General features: G+C 36.6%; 1 protein-coding gene across 1 annotated transcript in view; it reads left to right on the forward strand.

Annotated features, from left to right (window-relative positions):
• LOC133520464 (uncharacterized) overlaps window positions 1-18,704 on the forward strand; it is a 159,842-nt gene that overhangs the window by 138,010 nt on the left and 3,128 nt on the right. Inside the window, exons 6-13 of the mRNA XM_061854896.1 lie at window positions 511-716; window positions 1,793-1,912; window positions 3,913-4,038; window positions 4,937-5,083; window positions 10,748-10,931; window positions 16,752-16,885; window positions 17,665-17,794; window positions 18,396-18,486. Coding sequence (XP_061710880.1) covers window positions 511-716; window positions 1,793-1,912; window positions 3,913-4,038; window positions 4,937-5,083; window positions 10,748-10,931; window positions 16,752-16,885; window positions 17,665-17,794; window positions 18,396-18,486 — 1,138 coding nt within the window. The remainder of the gene's footprint in view (window positions 1-510; window positions 717-1,792; window positions 1,913-3,912; window positions 4,039-4,936; window positions 5,084-10,747; window positions 10,932-16,751; window positions 16,886-17,664; window positions 17,795-18,395; window positions 18,487-18,704) is intronic.

The raw sequence follows: 18,704 nt of genomic DNA on the forward strand, positions 1-18,704 counted from the left end.
ATAAGCAAGACCGGGGGCTGCTTTGCCCGTAGCGCCGGAGCAGATGCGGAGCACGACTCAATACAAAAATAGGGATATTTAAAATAGGAATCACATGAAATCGGAATTCAAAATTATGGCAATTCGGAATTCGTGATTACAAAAATCGAAAATGTTAAATTCGGTGTTTTTCACTATCGGAATCGTTATATTCGGAATTATGCGGTTCGGCATTTATTTTGCTATTTAATAATAATTAATAAACAATCATTTTTTTTGCTATTTGGAAGTAATATACTTCGTAATTACGACACTCGGAATTTTGATGGGTCGGGTATTTAAAAATCGGAATAATAAAATTCGATAAGTATTCTAAAATTCTGCATAAAATATTTCCGAATTATGTAGTGTACCCGTCTGTACTAGCTTCTGCCCGTGACTTCGTCTGCGTGGAATGATGATGACGATTGATAAAAAACTACCCTATGTCTGAGCCTTTAAGTACATTCAAAACATTCTCGTCTTTTTTAGATGCAGTGAAATCCAACGGCGAATTGGTATCTCGACTGGAGCAGCATGCCTCGGCAGATGCGGCACCAGGAGAGAAGCCCATCGTCCACGCTCAGGCGAAACTGGACGTGCCTTCCGAGGGCGTCCACCGAACGATGGTTCAAGAGGGTTCGCATGTCAGTGTGGTTGATGTGACTACGCCTGCTGGCGAGGAGGTTACGACTAAGGTGAGTAACTATATTTCACAACAAGCTCGAATGTTGCAAAACTGGACGTTCCATCCGAGGGTGTTCACCACCCGTTAGTTCATGTCAATGTGGTTGATATGACGATGCCTGCTGGCGAGAAGGTCACCACTAAAGTAGGCTAATAATCAGGACGTAGCTGTACAATTGTGCAGGGACACTTTATGAATTAATTCATTCACTATGTGTCAATGTAATTTTGCAGCTCACTGAACCTGCTAGAATCCATGCTCATCTTTCTGATTATCTCTAAGTACTGACGTACACAGGTTACCAAGCCAAGAGAAGACTTAACTGATGCCGGACTCAATTTTGACGATGCTTCGGACGACATAACAGTGTTTGAAATTAAGGAAAAATGGCTCGGTCAAACATTACAAAGTATTTATTTCAAATATCGTTGTTTTGTTAACACACGTCTCTTCCTAGTATACAATTCATTATACTTCTACCGTACTGTACGGTTAATTAAGAAAGCTCCCATGTCAGTATAGTTAACGCTACTAAGCCTGTTGGTGAGGAGCACATCTAAGATTTGTGACTGATTGTTAAATTACTGAAGATAATTAAAATTAGTTGATACTCCTTCTGAATATGTTAACCATACTGTTGCGTTCGCATGTTAACACGTATGACATGATTCGGCCCGCAGGCGAGAATGTTACTAATTATAACACAATCATACTACTAATTACAATCATGCCGTACATAAATAACCAACTTTTTGTCATAAAACAGTTCATATTATTTATTAAAAATTGGGATTATTTGCCAAGAGAACCCCAGGCTCCCATGTGCCGTTTCAAAATCCGGACAACGTGAAGAAGATGATATTAAAAATTAATAGAGAATTTAAATTTTGACAAATTCACTGGCCGTGAACCGCTAGGCGGGTTCTCTGTTCGTAGTTTTTCCATGGCTATGCCCACTAGCTCGCGCTTTCAGTGATTGTATTAAGAAAATGTTAGGTAACCGGAGCTTCCAAGTCAAAGATTTTATATGGACATAGCCCCATATGATATTCTCCTAAAAGTATGTAAGCTAATTGTTTCTCCCAGGTGTTCCACGGAGCGGCTCGCCTAGTGCAGCCCGGCACGGCCACCAACAACCAGAAAGACGGCCACACTGCCATCCGACGCGCCTTCAACGCCGACATCACCAAGGAAACTAAGAACAATGTATGTATGCTCCTTCTTGTCACTGCAATTAATAATAATTTGCCATATCGAATTTTAACTGTGTGAGTCGTGAGTCATAGTAACATTAAACAATTTTTTATCCCGCGCTCTATACGACGTGCGACAGTACGCGGGGAGGTAGGGATGTGCTCAGCATTGTAAGTGCTTGAAAATGGAGACGTAGGCTCTCCAAAATGTGTCGCGCGAGTGGCTAAAATACGTGAGTTCAACGGTTAAATTAGTTTAATTTGACATGTTTTGTAGGTATTTGACAGTTCCGATCCTTTTAGGTATAAAACCACTGGAATGTTAATATTACCAAAAAATATATAAAGTAGAGTGTTTCATGAGAAGTCAAGCCCAATCGCAAACACAAATTAGATTATTAATACGAGTAGCTGTTGCGTGTATTAACACGTCGTTGGATTTCAAGGAAAACCTACAAATTGCGCAACATTCATCAGGATTATCCTCCCTTAAGGATTAGAGCAATTATTAGGACCTTGTTATGTGTGTCAAAGTCGCCACGGCAGAGTAGGTCAAATTGAGCGTGGCAATTAAATTGCCTGTCGAGTTCACTGAGCATTTTACATTAACTTGAGAGCGTATTAACTTGACGCGACTCGTTCTTAGACGAAGATCTATAAAGTGGACAAACGGCCCGACTCAAAGAATGATTAAGGCACGTTTAAGATCATAGAACGATCTTTAAAAGATCGATAACTAAACGACATGTCAAAATTGACGTTTATTTCGATTCCGCTGTGATCCCAATAAAATCTAACTACGATATTTCTACCGTCAAAGTGACATTGGTTGCCCGAATCGAGCTGCTTCTGTCAATTATACGACATACAAACGATATCTAAATGAGAACTTATCTAAAGCAGAACTTATCGTTATCGTATCTCATTCTTCGAATCGGGCCGAGAGAAGGCACCTGAGAAAACACAGCGTCTCTCATTTGTGGTATTAAGAAGCCCAGGTTCCACCAAATAATCCAAAAAAATCTGTTAACCGTAAAGCAGTAGGAGAATGTACAAATGGTCAACCATTAGGCCATTGAACGCTTTGTTTATTTATTTATTTTCTTAAGTATAATTATGAACTACAGATAAGTTATTAGGTATAATGAATTATTACAGCGGGAGCCAAACACAGAACTCTAATAAGTATAGTTGAACTATTTTGTTTTAGGTTTAAAATTAAATTACTGAGCACGTCATATCAACTGCCTAATCCTAATTAAGTTTAGGTATAGGCAGACCGGACCTTTCTCTATACAATCCGGTTCATAATAGCCTTGTTTTATGTTGTGGTTTAGTCAGATTCGTAGATGGCCAAAGTTTCCAGAGATCATTTGCCTTTGCTTAATATATTATAGTAATTACATTGGCTTTCATAATTGTATTGCTCATTGGATAGAAAAATTGATCAAAGTTTTAGCAACTCATAATTGCAATTATCTATGTAGGTAGATATTGCAGTTCAAATACTTCATGACATTGAAATATATAGGTGAGCAAATAATGTGACCTAGCGCTCGTAAACTTAAATGAGTTGCGCGTAGTTTTAAATTAATCGTACTTATCCTTTCTGCTTGAAATAAATATCTAGTCTTGATTAAATAAAAATATGTGCGAATTGTTCCAATGAGGCCTTAATAGTGCGAGTAGTAGTTCGTTAAATTCTGGTTCAAATTCTATAAAATGTACTCGTTCCTAAGTAAGGACTTTAAAATATACTTCTTTGCGAGTCTAGAGTATGCCACCTCTGGGCTAAAATCTTCCTCTTATTCTTCTTCACCAGTCTCCGAGACGCCAAATTCTTCATGCCTTAATGTCGGGCCTGATTCAATCTATGAAATATAGATATAATACCACCTTTCTAATAACTATAGAAAGGTGGTAATTAATGTGTTAATTCATTTAACGAGTTAACTATTTGTTAAATTAATATTTTCTCCATATTTTATATTGATGAAATGTCTTTTCTTCTAGATTGACCATTACGCTTCGTACGCCGGCGTTCAGTACTCTCCTCTCGACATGGCGGAGTATGTGTTTTGGACTGGAGACGAGCGCGGAGTGACTGCGGCAATCGAAGAGTTCCTGCAGGAAGGAATGGTAAGTTTAAAAGATTCCAGGGCTGGTAGTATTGAGCTTGAAAGAAATTGTTGTCCAACAAAATTAGCAATGCAACTAATGTTTGCATTAGCGATCACCGGCGCGTGCTTCCCGCGCTGATAACCAGCTATTCTATGCAAACATAATGAAATGAATAAATCGGTATAAGTAGTTGAGCTGTGGGCGTTAGTGGTTTATCAGTTTTATGTAACAGCTTTGAAGTGAAATGGTGAAATGATTATTTGCTTAGTCACGAAAATGGATCAAGTCTTTTAACGGCCTTATATATATCATGGACAGAGATTTTAAAAAAATAGGTGCATTTTTCTAACTTTAAGTTATTTGGTAGAATAGATGCCATGTACTTCTACACTGAAAAATTAGGAATACTATCAAAATATATAACCACTTCTACAGACTACAACCACATGTGAAAGTGATTCGCAACAAACGCTCTCTCGAATAATTGGTAGCGGAATTAAATGTTATATACAGAATCGCAAAAAAATATGAGATGCTTAGAGGATACAGCTGATAACAATAATTAAGAGGAAAGCGCTTCTCTACAAACGTAGTCCCCATTTTCCTAACTGGCTTTAAAAAAGAATGTATACATCATTTGATGTTTATTAACCATAGCTATGCCCCAAGTTTGACTTTTTTTATTATTGTTTAAAAACGCTTCCTAACTCTTATAATAATTAAAAATTCGAAAAGAATAAAACCTAGCGGAATTGCTGTGGTTGATATAGCACAAATTGTGTAAAAAGAAATAATAATGTTAATATCCAGAGAGGAACATGAAGACTACGTTTGTATGAAAAGGCCATTTCGCGAGGGTTTGAACGCCAGTTGACGTAGGTTTGAATACAAATTTTAACATAATATATCTATCTAGATGTCCAAAGAAGAAGCCATCGCGTTCCTCCAGGAGATTAAATTCAACATCGATTACCTACGAGCGCACTACTCGCAGAACGTTCGAGCGGAGGAAACAGCGCAGCAGGAGAAGCTGAGGAGTTTGCTTATGGAGCAAGCTAACAAGGTAAGTAACTAAACTGTTGGTACTGAGAAGTCAACAATATATTACTAGGAAATACAGGTCATCATCGACTAACATAGACACTGCATAGGTACTTACTGAACGTAGGTACCATAATACGAGTACTTACGCACAAACACAACACATTAAGAGAAATTAACAAACTAGCACAAATTAACAGAAATAACAAAACTACGGTGTTTATTTTTTTAAATAAATAATTTTACGGCATTTTTGACAATCGTCACGTTTTTTTATTTATAATTTTGGTACCAGCCATTCAAAAACATGTCAATTCTAAAGAATGCCGTAAAGTTATTTATTTGAAAAAAAAATACAGTGTGTTTTTTTTTCGTTAACTTCCTGAGCTTAAATTGAGTAACTTTCTCAAAGACATCGGTGCTCTAACTCCATTTTAGAGATAATCAGTAGTTTATTTTTATCTGCTTAGGACCTGTTTACATATTGATTACTATTTAGTACGGATATTGACATATTGATTAGTATTTAGTACATTTGATACAAAACGTAAGTACTATCTCGGATGATCGATGTTCGAAATGATAATGATATATCACAGTTTTCAATTGTTTGGTTGAGTTAAATATAATATATCACAGGCTACAACAACGCTATATGTCACATTTAATTACTTCTATTTGTAAAAAAAAAAAAAAACATATTTATTTAGCCATTATTTATGCCATTTACTTTCCTTAAACGTACCTAGTTACGGATACCTCGAAGATAAAGGAATTCAATAAATACGGTTTATAAGTACTTAATTTTTATAGACCCAGAATCGGTGTGGCACAGTTCCCTTTCAGTCTATTTTATTTATAAATGCAAACAGACTTTAATGTTAATTTATTATAATAGCTTATTACTAAGCTTGGTCGCAAACAACTTTATATTCAATGTAAATTTGTTTTCATGAGCGTCCGTGATCTATCCTCGCTGTGTACTTATAGAGTAATCCTTGTCGAGGAAACGTCTAATGAAAGGCTTTCGTCTGGAGTAAAGGGTTAAATCCACTATTAGACTCCTTTCAAAACTCATTTAGATCCCGCTAAAATTCACCTGCGAGATTCGATCCATTGCGGGGGCACAGTTGGGACTAGGTCGATCTGAGTAAGATTGTCCCCAAATATTTATTTATTTAAATGAGCGATTGCGATCTCATTTTAGTTTGGCAGCGTCAATGTGTAGTGGCTACGAGTCTCACGTATATGCTCCATCTTATAGTTGAATGATCTGTGGACCCTGTCATTAGACACGAAAAGCTGGCTTACAGTCCATTCACAGAGTGAAAGTAATTATAGGGGTGACTGTAAGGTCGACAGTGTCATTTGTCGTTGAAATTTTCGTCTTCGAAAAACGTTTGGAACGAAATAATATTTAAGTATACTTATCATTTGTATATTTATTGCGCTTGTGTTCTATATTTTTATGTTATTATCCATACGAGCTTATATGTAAAATCACGGGCGACTCAATACAAAGTTCATGATCGTAACACAAATGACATTCACTGAGGGCAATTCCAATTACAAATTGGATGCCAATTTTATTAGAGCTAGATCCCAGAGCCGCCAATCCTTACTCGTATTTTCTCATGATTAAAATGTATGGGATAATATAGTGTAGTATGTACTTTTAAATGTCTGCATACTTGCTATATTTGCCCGACGGCCATTTGTCCGGTACAAGGTGCTGGGGGAGCAAGGAGCTGCCCCCCGGCCTGTACCTGCCTACACCCATGCTTACCTTAACACAATTAATATTTAAAACATGCTGCCTATTCTATAAACTTTATAGTTACATTAATAGTAAGATAAGGTTAGAACATTAAGCTGATCAAAACTATCAGTTAAATTCAAACCAAAGTGTAAATAAGTATGTACATAGATAGGTATGCAATCAGCTCAGAATAATAATCAATAAATCGTAACGAAAATCGTAAAAAATAAAATGTAACGAAAAGTTATATTCAATAGGTACTAGTTTGACTGGCACTCGTTTCTTAATTTAGGCTCCTTCAGAAAATAACAAGTAGTATATTAAATATAGTCTAGCAAACCCATAAATAACATATTTGTCAGGTAAAAGACGGGAACATCAAACATTCAACAGGAAATCGACTCTCCGCGTCTACATTTTTCCAATCGGCCGCCTATTTATACCAACAAATTGTTTTTTACGAGTACCAGACTCAAACCTCAAAGAGTAAAGTAAGTATATATCTACTGTAAAAAGCGGAATATTTCTACAAATTCAATTCCTGGCCCATATAAAATTGTAAAATTGACATGACAGTTTTTTTATAGTCTGTTCGGAAAGAATCGTGGAATGTATTGGGCCCCATATGTACATGACTCTTCTCTTTCCGCACAGACTACAATTAGTCTACAGATAGAATAGATAGATTGTCTTTGTTATTAGGATTTTAGCATTTGTAGCCGAAAACTCTTATAAAACAAATCTTATAGCATTATGATATAGGTGACGTCATTAATACGGATTAAGGACCTACGGGCACATTAGGATTGTCACAATCTCGTCAATATTGGCCCCGTTTCAGAAATATGACCCGAATAGGTAACATAAAGGTTTAATCTACGTTTATGACTAGAGTGTGATAAAAATAGAGTGCCAATGCCGTGCTTAGCAGCCCTCGTAACCGTTTACTGGCTGTTAAGCTACGTTTTCACTTAGCCGGATTTTCGATCGCTTTCTGAGTTAATTAAGTGTTTCATTAGCCAATACGGTTAGGGCGTGTTATGTCACTAATTTTCCGTGTTATAACACGCTTCTGTCTTTGATGGCTCGGACAATCTGACGTTTGGTTGAACGACTGAATCAATTGTACTATGTATTTAGCAATGTACCGAATATTGCATGCAAGTTCTTGAACCGTCTAAATGGAGCTTAAGTGGGGATTAGGTAAGTAAATTTATTTTTCTACAAATAGTCCATAAAATTTTACTGTTAGTAATTTCATATTTATTCCAAAAAGGCCTTTGTTAAATAAATGTCTAACACACATAATTACACGCGGGTAATAACACATATAACTGTTTTGTTAAAACAAATTTCTTATCTGTTGAAAATGTTATTATTGCGTAACAATAACATCAAAGTCGATTTTATTATCTCTATCAACTCTGAAAAAGCAAAAGAATTTAATTTGACTTCTATTCTAATATCATATATATCGAGATGGCGTTTTATCCAAAATGTAATGTCAATTTCAAATAGTTTTGATCAATGCCTAAATGGCAATCGTATTAACATACCGCTCCTGAACACATAGAGAGCTAAATATGTGTTTAGATAAAGCAAATTATGTAACTATATTTAATTAAGCATTAAAAAACCTCTTGTAATTTTAAATATTATGAAACTTGCTTGCCTTTTATAGGTTGCAGCTCACATATACTGCCATTAGGCATCTCATTATAGCCCATTTCAGCTTTAAGAAGAAATGCACTCTACTTTTTCAAAATGTTAATTTTTTCAAGAACGTGTTTTTTCGCAGAAAATATAAAGCTAAAAGAAATAAACTTTAAGCTTAAATGGCTTTCTGATTTCCAATAACTCCAGACTTAACTTCATTTCGCTCAGAACAGAGCTGCAGTCAGCTATCTGTCCATGAGGGAACCACATTATATTATCTATCTAGGGCAGGCCATGGAACGTTGAGAGTTAATTAATTTGATAAAAGCTCTATACCGCACGTACAGCAGTAAATAAGATTTGTTTCGTTTAATTATTTTATGTAAAACAAACTGGATTAGAGCACCGATCCGCTTTCGGTGTATAATTCGTTTAGTCAAATACGAGGTATTGTTTTCAAGTGGATGCGCTCGTATGAATCCATTGGCATGACATGCATCTAAGGGCACTAAGAATGGTGCTAGTTCAGCGGTGTCACACACGAATTCAAGCCAATCGTGCAGTCTATCGCAACTAGTTGTAAAAGTTACAGTTGTAAGAGTTAAATATCAGAATGAAAATAATATGAAAATATAAATTCCATATCTAACGGTAAAAACATAATATATCACTTTCAACCGACTTCAAAGTTAACAATGAGCCCCTTGCAGAGCATGAGAAATGAATAAGAAATATTCATCTCGGCTGTTTATGTGTTTACATATGAAAAGTGAACTTTCCGTACAGTAGATATGAAAAACGTATAGGTATCTATCGTGAACAATGTACGATAAATTGCGAGAAGGCTCTAACGTCGTATATCACATTATAGAAACTAATACTCGAACTGAAGGAGCCCGATGTCAGATGTCGAACAATGCGCGGAAAACTTTTCTACAATAGCTGTTTCTATTGTTCCTAAAAGTCTTCGCTCGGGATCAGATGTATTATGATGTATTCATGCGAAAACGAAGTTGGAATTGTACAAATAGTGGTAACATTAAGAACTGTTTGCTTTTGTGATGAATTACAAATGAACTGATGTTTCTCTTTTTAGGGTTCTGTAGCCAAATGGTAAAAAACGGCACCCTTATAGATTCGTCATGTCCGTCTGTCCATTTATGTCACAGCCACTTTTTTCCGAAACTATAAGAGCTATACTGTTGTATGTATAGATGTATTCTATGAACCGCATTAAGATTTTCACACAAAAATAGAAAAAAAAACAATAAATTTTGGGGGAATACTTAGGACTGAAACTCAAAAAATTTTTTTTCATCAAACCCATACGTGTGGGGTATCTATGGATAGGTCTTCAAAAATGATATTTAGGTTTCTAATATCTTTTTTTTCTAAACTGAATAGTTTGCGCGACAGACACTTCCAAAGTTGTAAAATGTGTTTGCCCCCCCCCCCCCCCCCCCCCCCTGTAACTTCTAAAATAACAGAATGAAAAATCTAAAAAAAAATATATGATATACATTACCATGCAACCTTCCACTGAAAATTGGTTTGAACGAGATCTACTAAGTAGTTTTTTCATGGGCGAACCCTTCAAGGGCGAGTCCGACTCGCACTTGGCCGCTTTTTTGGTCTTGAGTCTGAAATAAGATACTTGTAAGCACGTAGTCCTATTCAAACCTGATTACAATTCCGCTGAACTGGGAATATTCAAAAGGCCTCGTGTTTCAAGGGCTTCAATATTATCCATTTATGCATACTTGAGATTCAATAATGGTTTCATGATGTGAACCGCAGGATATTAAATCTTTGACAGTTTGATATAATAAATTGATCCCAATTATTTAGCTATTCTGCCTCCTAACTTGCACTCGCACACTCTACGAGTCATACAACCACCCATACACATTGTCATACATGGTAGCTAACGTTTCCCCAGGCAAACGAACTCATAATCTATCTTCACAATATGATAACAGAGCTGTAGCGCCCACAGTTTGATGGTTCCACACAGTAATTATACCTATATCACAGGGTTTCAGAATATTGTCACACCTATAAATCATAATCAATGAAAATACATATGTACGTACCTAATAACAACCCTGAACGTGCCCGGAGGGTCTACTGCGAAAATCGAAATTTCGTTATCTGCCTCTTTATCATTCTTGAATATTCGAGGGATAGAGTAGGATATAATGAAGTTTCGATTTTCGCCGCAAGCCCTATGGACTAAAGCAATTGATTAAGATCATTAACCATTATTTCCAGGACTACCAATACCGGCCAATGTCCCTCCAGTCGTTCCCGTTCGGGAACAGCCCGGACATCGTCCACTCCATCGCGAGCAAGAACTGGGAGCTCAGCAACAACCTGTCGCCCATGGGGCTGCCTGCCGAACTCAGGTCCGACCCCGTCAAGCGATTTGATCCTATGCTGCAGACTAATATCATTGGTAAGTATTTGTAATATCCCTCCAGTTATTACATCTAGTTAGTTGAATTTTATCTAAAAATCCTCTCAATAGACGACTATCGGTTAAAAAAACGCAAATCGGTCCATTTGGACCAATGGAGTAGTGGGGGCTCCCACTACGGCGCTAATTACGGTGGTTCCGCGGCCAGCTTTCTGACACAACGGGGTGCATTACATCACATTTTATAATGTGCTTTTTTAGTTTTTCTTTTTGACATATTTTATAGCGTAGTATGACTTTACTCGGACAATGTGCAAGTGTCTTTAAAACAGTATTTAACGCTAGCAAACAGTTTTTATTTTCTTGTGTACCTGGTAGTTACGAGTATATTGTTTGTTAGTTTATAAAAGGCTTGCTGAAGAAAAGTTTCAAGGCTAGACAGAGACCAAACTTAGAACAATGTACGCACATCAGCACAAATTAGTGTTTCGGTTTCTTGATAAAGTATCTTCATTCCTGAGCACGCGAACTTGGGCCACATTAATGGACTATATTTTGTCTCTCAGAGATTATCATTAGTCTTCTTAAATTGTTAGTATTATTCTTGTAAACGAGTAGCAATATATTGTGTTGGTTTTAATTGGGTTTTATTGGGTTGATTTTTTTGACGACCGGTCTGGCCTCGTGGGTAGTGACCCTGCCAATGAAGCCGATGGTCCCGGGTTCAAATCCTGGTAAGGGCATTTATTCGTGTGATGAGCATGGATATTTGTTCCTGAGTCATGGGTGTTTTCTATGTATTTAAGTATTTATATATTATATATATCGTTGTCTAAGTACCCTCAACACAAGCCTTATTGAGCTTACTGTGGGACTTAGTCGATTTGTGTAATAATGTCCTATAATATTTATTTATTTAATTTCTGTCACAGACTTTACGCGTGCTTCGAAATTTAAACCATTGAATATTATTATTAAGTTTGTGTTCAAAATGCGAAAGTTTTAATTAAGTTTTATATTTTATTAGCATGTTTGTTAGGCGATAAACATATATTATAAGAGCTTTCATGAACAAGTACGTACTACATTTGCGCTGACGCCCGTACCGTAGATACCTACCAACTGTGTATGCCGAAGTTCTCACGCAGTATTTTTTGACGGATTCAACATACTTACATATAATAGAATAGAAACTTTACAATTTAGTACTTAACTACTTTGTCGCAGTAATATTTATGAAGATAGAAGTTTCTGTGGACTGGTTATCAAAGCGACGGTTAGAGAAATTAACAAAAAACTGAAAACGCTTTAAGTGTCTTTAAGAGTCCCCGGCAAGCTCGGCCGAATTTCACCTTCCCATACAAACTGAGTTTCGTTCTCATTGTAATTGGGTTGTAATGAAACTTTGCACATACAATCCTGTAATTAGTTTATAGAGCTCCAGTTTATAAAACAAAAGAAATATAACAAAAAAAAAGCTTTGTATGAAAAACTTAATTTCTATGGTAGTAGACTCTGAATTCTATGGAATCTATAACCATGGTATCTGAAGCTACATTAACTAATTACAGGACTAGATATATCTTGTCCTATTGTAAGTACAAAGAAGTTCCAGAGCAATCTAGCTAGTCGTTGTAAAATGGGAGCGTAACTACGTTTGTATGGAAAACCTAGCTTGCTGGGGACTCTTAAGTCTTTAAACCCCCACACTTGAGTCACTCCTCTAATCAGAATTTTGTATTATATTTTGATATTTAAGTATTGTAGAAGGTTCTCTGGGTAGGCTATAAAATGTCCTTTGTCTTTTGATACCGACCGTACCTGCAATAACTACGCTTTATTATCGAACTGTATATCTACTTGCACAGTTGTTTGAGGGAAATAGGTACTTAACGCAATAGTTTCCTAGTGCACCGTCAAGTGCCAATTAAACTTGTATATAGCAAAACATCGGTTATACCTCGAATCAACTTTTATGGCATGAGCACTAAACTTGACGGAGTTAAATTGTGCAAAACGGGAAGTGGTACGTGAAAGACGCATTAAACTTTTATTATAACCGTCTGTATTTTATGTCTCGGATCATTTCGTTTTATGTCTGGTCAGAATAGATTTGTAGCTTTTGAAGTCTAATAGTTAAGTTTAGGTATTTGCATTCTTTTAAAATACGACAAAAATAATAATTTCATTGAAATCAATACATTAACTAATTCAAAAAGGACTTCCAACGTAATTGTACCTAAGGCTAACGAAATAAATCCTCAGGGCGACGGTGGATGCTCAATTTAAAATTGTTTTATGAAACGAATCTGTAAATTAAGTCATAGGAACAGTCTTACTATTTTTTTATTTGAAATGGTTCATCTTTATTCTGCAAGCATCTTCGTTCAGCAGAACTACGATCACTCGATCAGCAATGTATTGCCTGAAGATTCTGATTCACTTGGAGTACTTTTGCTAAAAATTAATAAGGCGCTTAGCACATTTGCATACAAACTTCTATGCAGGGGGTAACTTTACATCTTACTTTTGCTCTACAGTTGACGTTTCCTAAAGGTAGGTAACATCATGAATAAAAGATGAATTGTAGACAGTTACATCCAGCTATAAGTAAGATAAAGTAATATAGACAAACACTTCAGGCATACTTTCCGTGAATATTCTCGTAAGAAATAACCTAGTTTCAAAGGTTTCAGAGTTTTTTTCATATTTAGGTATGTACAGGCACATAAGGGCAAAATGCTTTAGATAAACAACTTGGAACCAGACAAGTTTTAGCGCTGAACTTTCATAATCAAACTCAGGCAGCTTTATCCCTAATAATGTTACATACAAACGACTTAATTATATTAAAATTACGCACACGGTTAAATTAAAATTATCAATTCACAAAGCAATATTAAAGACACGTGTTACACTGCTACAGTGTCGTATATAAAGAACACCCACGCATCTTATTCTCCTACACTTAGCCCAAGCGTGAAGCGAGCTTTTGCCTAACCTAACAGCATCCAATATAAAGTGTAACGACGACATCTGTACCATCTATGAGAATCTGGAAACTAGATACTGGTTTACTTAAGTCGAATGCTAGCTTGCGGTTTGTTAGCGTTAGGAATTATAGTGGGCCTTATTCTTATTCCGAACGCTGATACCTCTCGCGACGAATGGTGGTTCCTATGCCAGTTCTTTTTTTGTTGGTAGAATGCAATGTAATCTAGTTTATTCGTTTACTCATTATTGTTATGACATATGGTGGCAGCACTGTCGCGTTTTTTACTGTGTGTATCTATGGTGGCGGGTTAAGTTAACTACAGTGAATATGGAATAAAATACATTTATATTTGTGAAAAGAATCACTTGTTTTACTTAATTTCCAAGAGGTTATATGATGATCACCGTTAAAAAGATTTGCAAAATTGTGAAACAAAATAAAGTGTGTGCGGTGAAGTAGCGTATCGTAATGGACCTATGTATGTATGTATGTATGGATTAGCTGACATGTAAAATGTTGGTAGACATTTTTTGGAAGTTTAGATTATTAATGTATTTAGAATATATTTATTCCATTATTAAATTAAAATAAGCCCAACCAAAAGAGACTTGAAGGAACTGTCATAGGGATCAACATTCGCCATTCAGTATAAATATGATATTCGATAACGGAAAGTTATTTCGTACCTCGACGTTCGACTTTTATAGGTTTATCTAAAGCGAACGGTCTAGTCCTAGCGGTACACCCCGAAATTCAGTAAAATGCTGCAAATGGTGTTAAAAATATGAAAATCGATTCGATTGATCTTTAGGCCATTTGAATTCATTTTACCCGTAGAACCAAGAAAAAAAAAAGAAAAAAAGGAGAGGAGTGAAATAAAAATTAAAAAATAAGTCCTAAATATAAAAATAGGACTTCATCATTTTTTTGTATGGGAAAAAAATGCTCAGTAACCTATCGTGTGTGGTATTAAATTAAAGGGCTTTTTAAGCCGATACTAAAATATATGATATCAATATATACATTTCAGTAACTTTTTTTTCAATTAGAATAAAAATAATTTTCAAAACATACCAAGTTTGGGCTTCTCCTAATCATAATCATCATCATTTTAGCCTCCAGTCGCCCACTGCTGAGCATAGGCACTCTTCGTGTACGCCACTTATACGATGCGATACATGATACGATATAGTTAGAAATGAGGATATTAGATACCTAATATCCTCATTTCTACAAACAAATTAGATATATTCTACAAAAAAAATTAAAGGTATCGTATCAGAAGAAGCCCAAACTTGGTATGTTTTGAAAATTGTTTTTATTCTAATTTTAAAAAGTGACTGCTATTGATATTAAAAAGCCCATTCATTTAATACCACACACGATAAGTTTCTAAACTATTTTCTTTCTCGATACAGAAGAAAGATAACGTCATAACTCCTCTCCTTTTTTTTTGGTTGAGTTAATTCAAATGGCCTAAAGATGAATCGTACCGATTTTTATGCTTTTAACACAATTTGCAACGTTTTTTGGCGAACCGATAGCACAACTCGCTTGTGATCGCGTAGCGGTAGTAATTTTCAGTCTGTATTTGGCTTGTAACGCTCCCAAACGCGGTGTGAATATTTGAAGTTACTTAATCTATTTTTAGGTTGCTCTCCTATATTGAGTTACTGTTCTCGTTAACTTGTAGCCTTGATGTGGTGCCCGATAGGTTGGCTATATTTTCGGATAAATTTTGCCTTGTTAACATGAAACAGGGAAGACTATATATGTACCTACCTATTTACGCGGTTTGTCGCTTCCAGAACGGATCAAATGAAGGCCAATTAAAGAGGGCCTTAAAATCGACCAGGTTGACCCCCACATTTATGAAAATTAATTGATTAAGCGGTGGTGGCCGAGTGGATATGACGTCCGACTTTCAATCCGAAGGTCGCAGGTTCAAATCCTGGCTCGTACTAATGAGTTTTTCGGAACGTATGTACGAAATATCATTTGATATTTACCACTAGCTTTTCGGTGAAGGCAAACATCGTGAGGAAACCTGCATACATCTGCGAAGAAATTCAAAGGTGTATGTGAAGTCCCCAATCCGCAGTGGGCTAGCGTGGGGACTATAGCCCCAGCCCTCTCGCACATGAGAGGAGGCCTGTGCCCAGCAGTGGGACGTATATAGGCTGAATTATTATTATTTAATTATAACTGCGGGTCACTTCTGGATGAGATTGGCTCGGGACCGGGATAAGTGGCGTACTAGAAGAGAGGCCTATGCTCAGCAGTGGGCGATAGAAGGCTGATATGATGATGATGATGATGATGATTTAATTGATAGCATTCGTATTTTGTGGTTAATACTCAAGGGCGAATTACAGCGAATCCGGCTGAGAGTTACTTACCTATCTGGCACCTTCTGACTAGCTACTGTGTCCTATTCCGGAATGAAAAAGATTTTGTAAATTATTTTCTTTTTAAATTTTTATTGAACTGGACATTGAACAAACTAACTTATACTAATAACTAGAAATAATTAGGAAAGGTGTAGTAACCTATGCCCTTGATATGAACACAACATGTTCGAGGTATGTTTAACTTACACTAATGATTTACAAACCGTTATTAGTATGTCAAACAAAACTTGAAATTATAAAAAAAAAGTCACAAGTATTGGCAATATAGCGCATAGAAACCAACCTGTCTTTCGCTGCTAAGAATTCACTACACGACGCGTATCATTTTATTGTACAATTAAAGACCCTTATGAAATAAAGTAAACAGAAGACAATATTAAAAAACCTTAGTTAGGAATAGGTGACTGAGACTAAACGGTTTTATTTGCTGACTAATGTCTCTGTTGTTTTCAGGCACGTCTGACTACGACCGCGACGGACCAGTCATCACCGAGGAGGAGTACGAGGAGATGATGGACAAACTGAAAGCCGCAGACACCCTGTACACCGAGTATACGCTTGAGGAAATCATCTACCAGCTCGCTAAGGTGAGGTTGTCTAAGGTCTTGCCACTTAAAGATTGTCACGAGTTGGTCAACATTCAGGAGTGATATCCTAAATTAAAACAGGCCTTGTATACCGAGTAAATCAAAATCCCGAGGTTATAGCCCAGCCATCGTCGTGTACCTAATTTGAAAACAGCAGAAACCCGGACCCACCAGATAAAACGTACAAGTACCACGGACGTTTCAATGAATACTTGTATTTTTTCGAAACGGTAAATGGAATGATATAGGTTTTGGAAACCCTTCTCTTTGAAAACGTAGGCGAACATCCTACCGACTGCGCCAGTGAAAAGTAAAAAGCTGGACACTAACTGACTTTATTATAGATCTACCCGACATATTACAATTCCTGGCATGCCCTAGTTTTTAGAGATACCCTGACACTTATTGTGCTGCTTATAATAAGTTGCCAGAGTCAATAACCTCGGCTACTTCTCTAGCTTCTGTAAAAGATAAATTGAAGTTGGTTTCTCGAGCACAGTTTTATAGCAGCAACGAAATTAAAGCTTTATGAAATACTTATAGTACTTATATAATTCATTTTAATATTTTACAATAAATGATTATAAATTATGAATACCGAGATGCTTTTTAAAACCCGCCCGGACGCTTCCCGCTAGGAAATACACGGGGAAATCCGACAGCTCCCTGTGTATTGCGAGCAGATATAATTATTTATATATAGAGGAGATACGTATTGTGCAATGGTTTCACCATCGACATACCAGGTCTACTATTTCAATATTATATTTTTATTACAGATGATGTTCTCTCAATCGCTGTCCCGCGACCCGGCGACGGCAAGAGCCGCCACGCAGCGCTTCATGGCGTTCCTGGAGCGAGAGGCCGAGCGGGGACAACTCTCGAGGACCATCGAGAAGAAAGTGCTGGGTGAGTTTCTTATAGCTGGGCAACACTAGCTAAAAATAGAATGATCCGGCAAGGGGCGATCGACTACCTTAAAAAAAAGTTTCGCGACTGAGAAATACTCGGCCGACTATTTGAATATAGAGCACGGATAGCTCACGAACAATATAAAAATGCTATCTGAATAACTGTGCCAACTATTTCCGTCACTAACAAAGCCTCAAATAAAAAGAGAAATGGAAATAGAGGTGGATTATATAAGTAAACTTTGTAGCCACAGTGAATTTACTGCCGTCTTTCGACACAAAATTAAAACTTTTACTGTGGCTTCAAAGTTTACTTTCATAATCCATCTCTAATTAAAATTCTCTTTGGTTATATTACAGAAGGACCCTTACTTATCCCTGATCCCGTCTATTCCGCAGATGCCTACAAAATTTAGGAATTACGTTTTTTCTTATAAGGGAAATGGTTGGACAACCAACATCAAATCAATGATGAGAGGGGATTTTATCCGTTTTGCCAGTTTAGACTTATAAAATTGTACATAGGTAACTAGAACTAGAAGAATCTGAAACCAGGAAAACTGTAAAAGATCACTCAGAAATAACTAATATTGTTTCAGACGTGATGATCGCCGCGCTGACTGACACCATCGGAGACCATCCCGAGCTGATGCAGGCGCGGGACAACATCGGCATCAACCCTGCTAACCGGTACGAGAGATTTAGATGTAACTATAATTACCAATTACAACTGAACACGGCTATTACCTTGTAAATTACTTACAGGCCAATTAGAACGTACACTGACATCAGAAGGACATCTGAATGATGTCATCTAGTTCGTACATCGTACGTCTCGCTCGCGCTAATACACGATAAATGCACGATAACAAACTGACATAATTCAGTGTACGTTCCAATTGGCGTGA

The sequence above is a fragment of the Cydia pomonella genome, chromosome 8 (genome assembly GCF_033807575.1).
Source record: "Cydia pomonella isolate Wapato2018A chromosome 8, ilCydPomo1, whole genome shotgun sequence".
Lineage (NCBI taxonomy): Eukaryota > Metazoa > Arthropoda > Insecta > Lepidoptera > Tortricidae > Cydia > Cydia pomonella.